General features: G+C 35.9%; 1 protein-coding gene across 1 annotated transcript; it reads left to right on the top strand.

Annotated features, from left to right (window-relative positions):
* The first annotated feature begins 6,592 nt into the window (after positions 1 to 6,592).
* LOC144447107 (kelch-like protein 24) lies at positions 6,593 to 10,458 on the top strand. Its single transcript, XM_078137013.1, has 2 exons — positions 6,593 to 6,608; positions 8,657 to 10,458. The coding sequence occupies exons 1-2, from the start codon at positions 6,593 to 6,595 to the stop codon at positions 10,456 to 10,458; spliced, it is 1,818 nt and encodes a 605-aa protein (XP_077993139.1).

Here is a 10,458-nt window from a genome sequence, read left to right as displayed (position 1 = left end):
TTGCGTATTGCTTTACACTTCAGCACAAATGGTGGCCACATTTGAATTTCCAAATTTAAAGGTTCATACATTCTAGGAAAGTCTTCAAATTCGAAATAAATGTTTACAGGTCATGGAGAACGAAATGAGTCCCGAAAAAATAAATTTTATGAAATGATCCAAAAGATTGAATTTAAAAGTCCCACTGTCCAAATTTGTGTAAGAAAATTCTATTGTCACTGACTTATGGTTCATGAGATGTACTACGAACTATCCCTATAATGTGATATGAATGCTAACAACAAAATGTTCTCAAAATTGCTGTAAGACTATATCGTTATTTCGAATAAAATGTATAGTTTTTGCTTGACATGATATTAGATATGATGAATCATTTAAGACTTGTCAAAGATTTCAACCTGTCAAAGATAAGATGAATTAACGTATAGTGACTCATTGTCTGTAAACAATGTCATTGATATTCTGTGTAATCTAAGACTCTTACAGCATTATAGCAGTCATTCATTAGTATTATAGACATTCACACTGTATTACAAAAATGCATTCCGGTCATTTCCTATACATTCTCTGCTAAAAGGACAGCATGTCAGTAAGTCTAGCCAGGCAACATGTCACTTACACATACTTATTTTGTTCATGTATTTACTAAATAAATTTAAAATTACTCATCTATGGTGACTGTAATATTCAAAATTCAGCAGTTCCAGTCACTTTTATTTTTGGGGACAAATTCCTTTGTGGTCCTGTTAGCTCACTTTTTAATTTCCCCAAATAAAATAAAACAGACATGAATATTATCTGATTGATAAAACCTAGGGAAGAAAAATGTGTTGATTTAATCGGAACTCATTTAGTATGGAAAGCAGTATCTACCTGCTTCCGTTTAGCAGTATGTAAATAGATTTGTCTCACAGGAAATAGCAGCGGCTATGTCTTTCTTTTGCTGGCAGTAGTTGCCATTAAAACAGTACAATGCAAATCAGTTACTGAGTCACCTTGTAGTCGCCAAGTGTGAACCGCCGAGACATAACTGATGTAAAGGGACCTGGGTTCTGTACGTTATTGCAGCTGCTTGATATAACTACATAAATCTCTAGATAATTTCATAAAGTTGATACTCTAATTCTTGCCATGATTCATTCATTTTACATGTGGTTTGACTCATATGAAACTGGATAATCTATGACATTGAAACCCTGAGAGTGTGTGTCGCTGCCAGCTAATATATTTCATGATTCATATTATATAAAAAAATTGCCAAAATTTTGATTAATATTTGGGGGTCATCTACTGGGGGTATGCCAAAATTTGGATCAATTTAAAAAATAATCATAGGACAAATGGGACACTGTAACATTATTCTGCCATCATGAATTAATCGATGATCTATTTAGATTTCTATCACATCTGAAATATTAGGTTCAATAAAAATCATCCGAGCCCCTAACCATCTGGACTGTGTTGCTCTTAGTGGTATATCTTCAATGAATTGAATGAATTTTACTGTACAATTTTATAGTGATTTCAAATTTGCTGTTGGTTGAAATTTTTGTAGTGGGAAAGTCAGAAACTATGGGATTAAAAGTTGGCAATGAAAGGGAAAGGATATACCTTGTGAATTTAGCAGAGGCTGTATGTCACTTCCACCTAAGTTCGGATAGATGCTAGCCTGTTTATGGCGTTGTCGAGATACATCATTAGCCCTCATAGACGAGGGCTAGGAGGTATGACCAGCTAACAATGTATCTAGACAGTGCTGTAAACATGCAGACTAGACGAGGGCTAGGAGGTATGACAGCTAACAGTGTATCTATAGACAGTGCTGTAAACAGACTAGACGAGGGCTAGGAGGTATGACCAGCTAACAATGTATCTATAAACAGGCTAGATTGATGACAACTCTGTACTGATAAGTGAAAGTGAATGAAACAATGTATATTTTGTCTTGTTTAGCATCTCAGTTTTATTTAACCCTCTAAGGTCTTGGTTTCTGTAACTCAATGTAATTTACATCCTAAAAATAGACTGTTAGCCTTTAAAGGGTTAAAACAGTGTAAATTCACAAGGTTCATCCTTTCCCTTTAAAAATTATAATCAGTAGTTTTGAGTATATACCTTAAATTACTCATCTACATAAATACCAACATTGAATACTATTGTCTGACACTCCCTCCCCCTTTAATGCTTGTTCAGTTTCATTTCAAATTGTAATATTTATTAACATGTCATTTACTGTACATTATTATTATTTATTTATTTTTTTTTTTGCCAAAAGTACTGTTTGCAGATAGTAACTTTGTACTAATAACTAAATATATTTTTGTTAAGGCATAATTTAATTTGCTTGTAAAGTATTGCAATATTTACATTAATTTATTTACTGTAGAGTTCAAAACTCTTTGTGTTTGTACTGTGTACAATATTGTTTCGATAATCAGAAAGTAGACACATGCTTCTCTCTCTAAGTCTTCAGTTGACTCCCATGACCTATTTAAGTAGTGCACTACCATATATAACAAAATTTAATGATCAAACTCCTAAATTTCATATGACAAGACTTGACTTGGGTCGAGATACATTATGCCCAGGTCAAATCACAGGTCAAAGGTCACATTCCTGTGGCAACAGACAGTTAATCATGTAAATGGAGGTGCATATATCAAGCCTGTCCTAGGTCTACCAATGTTTTGCATTGGCAGGGTCAGAGGTCAATCAACAGGTCATAGGTCACATTCCTGTGGCAACATAAAATAAATAACAGCTTCTACAGAATGTGTTCAGCCTGCTCTCAATGTTACATCCTCAGTCTTAAAAAGCACAGTAGCTGTAACTCTTTGCTATTTTCCCCTTGCTATTTACCTGTTGAAAATTCACCAAATCTTTACATTTACTCAAAACTGTTGAATTATGTTTTTGGTTAGCTAAATTTAGTACCTCTTAATCCTGCACTAACTGTAACTGGAGTGTTATTTTTTCCATCAGACATCCAACAATCTATTCACCCAAATTTGTGAAAATATCAGTAAACTGAGTAATTAGAAATTGTGCATATCAAGGGTCTATTTTTGCAAAGTGACATGGAACTTCTCGCCCACCAAACCATAAATAAATACTATCACATGACTCATTAACAATATGTTTGGTAGTGCACTACATCATACAAATTTCATTCCAAATTTTGCACATATGTATATGTACAGCTTTACATGTCAACTTATGAACTTAATTGTAACAATTCTGTTTATGAAATCTGTAATTAGGTGAGATATTTATGCATGTGAGGCTATTATTTTTTTTCATACGTAATATTTCCAGAAAATCACTACATTTAGATACTTAAAAAAGGCAAGAAAGGAATTATTTTTTTGAAATGTGGAAGTTTTGTGGTCCTGGATGTTGAAAAGGGACAAGGAAATGTCTGTCATGTGGTTTAGTTTGGTCATTTTAACATTACGAAAGTTAAATCAATTCCTGTTTTGAAAATGCATTTTATTGACAACTATACAAGGAAGACAGCTATATTATATACAAGGAAATTCATGTGTGCCATACAATCCATGGTGTAATATTATTCCCAGGAAATCTTGTTATATGTAAAGACATTTTTTGAAGTAGAACATTGCAAAGATGTATAAAATTAAAATGAATTTTATTCAAAGTTATGTCAAAACTTGCAAAAAATACAAAAAGAAAGTGAAATTTTTAAAAATTATGCTCCATTAAAAAAATAAATATATGCAAAAGAATTTAATACAATTTTTCCCAAATTATATGTAATTGCAAAAAAGTAAAACTTCAAACTTGAAAGGGAAAGAAATTTTAACAAAGTTGAATCTATAGAAAAAAAAAACCCTCACTGATTCAGTCAGTACAATAGATGGCTTCCTGTGTATAATTAATTGGTGTTAATAATTCATTGGATTACTCATCAAGACATTTGTGCAGGTCAATGAATACTGCAGCCTCAAGGCAGTTACAAACTACACTGTGACGTTGTCTTGTCATTGGTTAATTATGCCACTGAAAGGCATCTTTTAACAGACTGTTTCCATTCCTGGGTTCTGAACCCTGTTAAAAATAATCATGTGAAACTAACAAATTGATATTGATTTAAATTTAAAAGAGCATATTGATGGTTATTATCTGATTACTAATTATTGTTGGAGGATCTTGAAGGAATCATGTCACCCCAAGTGGGTTAAAACAACTTCGTCAAAATCATCCAATAATAGTGAAAGACTTTAGCTATGTCAGAGAATTATGAAAATAATTAACAGACTGTGTGGGTCAAGATAAATTTGTGTACGTACATGTATGTCAAAACACACTCAGAATATATTAACTTATTGATAATATTGACTATATATAAATATATAGTCAATAATATATGAATATACAAAAAAATATATATGGGTTTATAGACCACAAAAATCAGTTTAGCAGTCAGCAGTGAATGGGTTTAGTAGTAGTGCAATCTGATTAAAATCGGATGTGGTGAAAGCGGCTAGATGTCTTTATTTATGTTGTTTTGTTCTGGGTGATCGCCACCTTCAAGGCAGCAATCACTCGGAAGAAAACAAATGACACAAAAGGATGGAAAGAGGTAAATAAAGAATTTTCAAGCCGCTTTCACCACATCAGATTTTAATCAGATTTGGAGTAGTGATGATTTGTAACATTGTGAAACCGATCACAGGTCACAAGTGTCTGTGGTCAGGGTCAAGGGTCAGTAATAGCATGAAAAATATGTTTGCTGTATCATTGATCATATTTGTCTTATCATGGAGGCCGGTCTAGGTTTTCAAAAATTCCTTGTATGTAATATAATGTATACATATGGTGAGAAGTGAATGACAAACATTCCTGGAGGACTGATGATGATTCATTGGAATGGCGAGAGGCCAAGAAAAGTAAAAGTTAAGAATTTGATGACAGTGTGAGGCACACTTGAATGTCTTCAGCATTGATAGTCTATATGGTTATGTGTATGATTTTATATGATGACAAATAGTATGTGAGAGTTTTTGTAAATGTTGGATGGAGATGTGTAAAATGTTATGTTAAATAAAGAATCATATTGCCAGCATACTGAGTGACATGAGGGTTTTTTGTGAAAAAATATGCATTAGGGAATGTGTAGGTGTTGGATGGATGGCTTGCTATATGTCACAGGTTTGTATCTCTGAGAAGATAGTTGTATTTATGAAGTAAGTTATTAGAAATTTAGCCTGGAATCCATGCGGATTTGGATTTTAAAAATTTGCTTTCCCAATCCACATGGCTATCAGGATTTTTTTTAAATTCTGAATTTAAAATTGTGAGCATTTTTGTTCTGGATACATATGAAATAATAATTGGATTGCATTTACTATGCCATGGTACAGAACTTTAATTTGTTATTCACTCCTGATATGTGAGAAATGATAAACAATGACCCTGCAGTGAAATTTAATATTGACAACTATATATAACTATATTTTAATCATTCTTGGTATGTACTACTACTACAGTAATATAGTCTACATAGATGTCATTTTATTATTGAGTTGTTAGTACAGATTGATGTTTTGGCCAATATAATCAATGGAACGTTTTACAGAAATTTACTCTGTGCGTGTGTGTAGGAATGACGTTTATATCAAGGATAATTACTGAGGACTGATGAACCCACATGAACTCAAAAGAATTTTTGTATCAAACTATGGGGGCGCCCTTTACAAGGTAGCTTTTTTTTTATTATATTTTTTCATGTGTGAGTGTCTATTCAGGTAATGTTTTCCGTTGTTTTCCATATGGTCTCTGTGATATTGCCGTGGTTTCTTCTCATTACATATATCCATTGCAGATTGGAAGAACAGTTTTATATTGTCTTTTTAAGTCGATGCCAGTTTCCACATCCACTATTTCTGGCGAGACTCACAATTTTCAAGATTTTATTAATTTTTTTATACGTAAAAATAAACTATAGGGTATGCGAGAAAAACTAGATGGGGTCAGCCTACTCATTTGTTCAAGTTAATGTAATTGTTGATTGTATAATTTAAAAAGCCACACTTATTGATATAAATGTTTATTTTATGTATTTGATACTTTTATCAAACAATCTCACATTTCGGTAGTGAATGATAACTTTCATAAAAAATATTTCTCGGAATTTAATTGAAGTGAAGAAAACTGAAACTTCTCTACATTACATTTAAAATTGAAATCGAAACTATGCATTACACTTGATAGATGACTCCCAGAAAACGGAAATTATGACTGCACTGCACTATTTTACATTCATGGCAAATAATAACTCAGTGAACGAAATTATTGTAAGATGCCTGTGTGTGAAGCTTTTTAAATTGGAAATAAATATGAGAAAAATGTCAATATTTCTGAAAATAATGGGACCTATAACAAGTCATATAGCGCTATCACATTGTATAACTGACGTTGTGTAATGTGTAGCATGTGTAGTGCTAATGCTATGCTAGTGCACTCACTGTCATGTCACGAGCGTGCCGCGTACATACCATGCATACGCTGCGATTTGTTTACAATAAACAGCCTTTGACCTTAGGTGACGTTGCAGACGTAAACAACCAAAATGGCGGACCGTCAAGGTAAGAGCTCGCTCCTCACTAAAATAGTGTACATTTCGCAACTGATTGTGATAAAGCAAACTTAATACACCTTTCCGGATATACTATTGTGCAATACTTTACTATAAGAAATGTTTGAAGCCCTTCCATACTAATGTTCTGATGCAAATCGACTAAACTTCAAAACGCAGATTGGAAGTGTCTCGTCACTCGTGTGTCGTACGTCAACGAGCTGCACTAGTACCGGGTGGCATACGCGAATGTTGGCGTAGCGACTAACGACGTAACGTATGTTACATGGCTAGTCATAGTGCAATGTGCATGGCAATGCCGTTTTATACCGTCTAGCCCTTTAGGTTCACATACAACTTAAAAGCCACGGCGATGTTGTTTCGGAGTGTGAACTGTGCCAAGGCTAGTCCTGCTTGCAAACGGAGGAATTCGGGACTCGATTCTGACAATTGTCCCTCCCCCTCCGTCCTGCGAAGAGCCAGCCGTGAAATACGGACTTACAAAAAATGCCGGTAACTAAGGAATAAAATCGCCCAGTGGTCAAATATTAGCAATAAATCTATTATTTAGTCGGTTTACCTCATTTTGACTGCAAAAGTCCTATAGCAGATGACCAAAACTATCAAAATCGGAACTTTTCAAATTCTATCGTAAATTTAATCACTTCTCCTTACGTACGTCGGCGCAAGTGTCTCTGGGTAATTATTCATTCACTCGATGATATCAAATGTGGCGGTGTTACGAGGGTTACTTGAATGTTGCAGTTCGCACTTGAAAAGGTCCGATTTCGACGCTTTTTGTGATCTGAGCAGGGAATACTACCGTCAGAGGAATCGAAATGGCGTAGATATTCGATCGGTTGCAAATATTTGATCGGTCGGTAGGTAATTCTTTTGCAATTGGCGCGGGTACATTTTGCTGGCGGTGTAGTAATAGGCAAACTCTATTGCTCTTTGCATGACGGTGTTTAGAGTCAAGTCAGTAATACAGACTCGTGCACCGTCATGGAAGCAGGACTATGCCAAGGCCAGTCATTGTAATGTTTCGTTGATGACCGGGTAACTATGGGTCCGTGCCAATGTTTGCAATTTAGACAGCTCCGTGTGGTCGGTCGTTCATCTCACATTTACAATATTGTACACGCCATTGTTATATTTACCATGCCCCATTTTCCAGAGTTAGGAAGAACAATAAACTGGTACAACGTACGGTAATGATCTATTCAGTGAGACCACGGATGTCGACAGAATCGATGATTGTACTCGTCAAAAACAGCGTCCACTCATATTACAAACGATACAATTACAGGTTCCATTTATGCATAGACTGTACACGGAATGGTACCTCTTTATATTCTTCACCTTACTAAAACCAATTCCTTAGCTTGAATACAAATATCTCTATAGTACTGCTGGTCAAAATGGTTCGGTTGATTTAGACAGAGCATTGTGTATAGCCTATAGGGATATATATGTGAGAGAAGCTACCTTGTTGATGACTTTTACTCTCGATGAAAATACAAATGTACTCATAGCCAGCCTTGAATTATTAATATCATATTTTACTTTTGCTCCTGGTTGCTACATTGTTTAATGAATTTGCTTGAATTGAAACCTGGTAGTTCGATGTCAAATCTACCGAATTATTACCATGACATTGCTACTAATCTAGTAAGTCATTCAGATATGTAAGTTTTTTTTTTTTACCAATTTCACATAATCATACTCAGCTACCTTATAGTATTCATATGAAATTGCAAATAGTGTTATTTAAAGTGCAGTATATACGATAGCTAAACCGTAAAATCTACCTGAGTTCTCAAGGTATTTTACCACTATTCCCCAGCTTTTCCTATGTGCAGATCCCCCTCGCCCTCAATTATTGGGGTACCATGTTCCCAAACCTTATCAAAAATTATAAATAAAAATAAAAATGACAATTTACTGCACAGAGTAATGCCTTATATTGACTTGTCAAATAGACAACAGAATTTGTGTATTGCACACTTCAATGGTTTCCTGTATCACTGACTCATGCCATCTTACATTTTCTTTCAGAGTCTCTGACGATGGCCACCAAAAGTTCAGTGGACACACCATCTGAGCTGAGACCAGCAAGCGGAGATCGGAACAACAAATTGGAAAACGTTGGGCTCACAATTGACAAAGACAAACAGACTGCTATGTTGCAACATCCTGATCATGCTGGTGAAATTTTACAGAATTTAAATGAACTACGTCAAAGTAGAGATTTTACGGATATTACAATTTGCGTTGAACGTGACACGTTTCCCTGTCATCGAGCAGTACTAGCCGCAAGCTGTCTCTACTTCAAAGCCATGTTTAAGAACGATCTTCGCGAGCGGCAACAAGATCGTGTTACATTAACAGGTTTGAAGTCTGCGATTATCAAAAACCTATTGGATTACTCGTACACCTCAAAGTTACTGATAACAGTTGATAACGCCCAGGATTTGCTGTCGACGGCACAGTTCCTACAATATGAACCTGTCGTACATGCATGCTGCGAATTCTTGAAAACTCAAATTCACCCATCTAACTGTCTAGGAATCGAATCCTTTGCTGAAACTCATAGTTGCTTCAATCTGGCAGCCGAAGCAAGATCATGTGCCCTGGCCAATCTAGTGGATGTGGTCAAACAAAGTGAATTCCTTGAATTGTCAGCTGAGAGACTGATAAGTTATGTATCAGATGACTCGTTGAATGTAAACACTGAGGAAATGGTATATGTGGCTGTTATGGCATGGGTACGTCATGATGTTGAAAGCCGTTGGTCAGAATTACCTGCAGTATTGCAGAATGTTCGTCTTCCATTGATTAGCCCTGGATTCCTGCTAAATCATATCGAGAGTGATCCTCTCATAGAACACTGCAAAGACAGCAGAAATCTAATAGAACGAGCTAAGACCATTCAAGAAACGGTGTGGCAGGGTACAGATATGAGGGACCCATCACTGAAGCCTAGGCCGTCAATGATGACCGAGGTAATGGTGGTTGTTGGTGGTATTAATTCACAACGGCAATGGATGCGTGATGTGACGTTCTATAACCCAATTGAGAAGAAATGGGACTCATTGCCAGCTTTGCCATTTCCACAAACTGACTACAGTGTCACAGCATTAAGCAACAATATCTACATAACAGGTGGTTATGAAAATGACGATGCGGTGCATGATGTCTGGTGTTATGAATCTGAAACCAACATTTGGAATCTTATTGCACCCATGCACCATGCCAGATTCAACCACGGCTCTACATCAACTGATGGAAGAGTCTACGTTGTTGGAGGTGAAAATGATGAGGGGGATTTACAAGATATAGAAGGCTATCACCCCCTTGAAGACAAATGGGACTGCCTTGGGTCTATCTACCCAACTGAGAGTAACTTAGCCGTGACGGGAATCAAGAGAAATCTATTCATTGTTGGATGGTTGACGTATGAGAAAACCTGTGCTATACAGTGTTACAACTTAGACACACAAGATTGTTGGGTAACGAATACTGTAGAGCTGAACCGACATCTGTTTCCCATCATCAGTTTGAATAATCATGTCTATATCCTTGGTGGCAATCGCATCAAAGACGTGCAGGTCTATGATCCAGAACGTGACCACGAGTGGAAGGTCGCTGATATGATATCGAAGCGCAATCATCCAAGTGCTGCTGTTGTGGATCGTAAAATCTATGTAAGTGGAGGAGAGCTGCGACATTACTCAGACAAAATAGAGATGTATGATCCTGCTATGGATTGCTGGACTGCAGTTACACCTATGCCAAAGGCATTGTGTTTCCATGGTTTCGTCAGCATCCATAAGTATATAGGACCTCCTTACCTTTGA

The sequence above is a fragment of the Glandiceps talaboti genome, chromosome 16, assembly GCF_964340395.1.
Source record: "Glandiceps talaboti chromosome 16, keGlaTala1.1, whole genome shotgun sequence".
In the NCBI taxonomy this organism is placed as follows: domain Eukaryota; kingdom Metazoa; phylum Hemichordata; class Enteropneusta; family Spengelidae; genus Glandiceps; species Glandiceps talaboti.
This window is presented reverse-complemented; position numbering and strand designations above follow the sequence as displayed.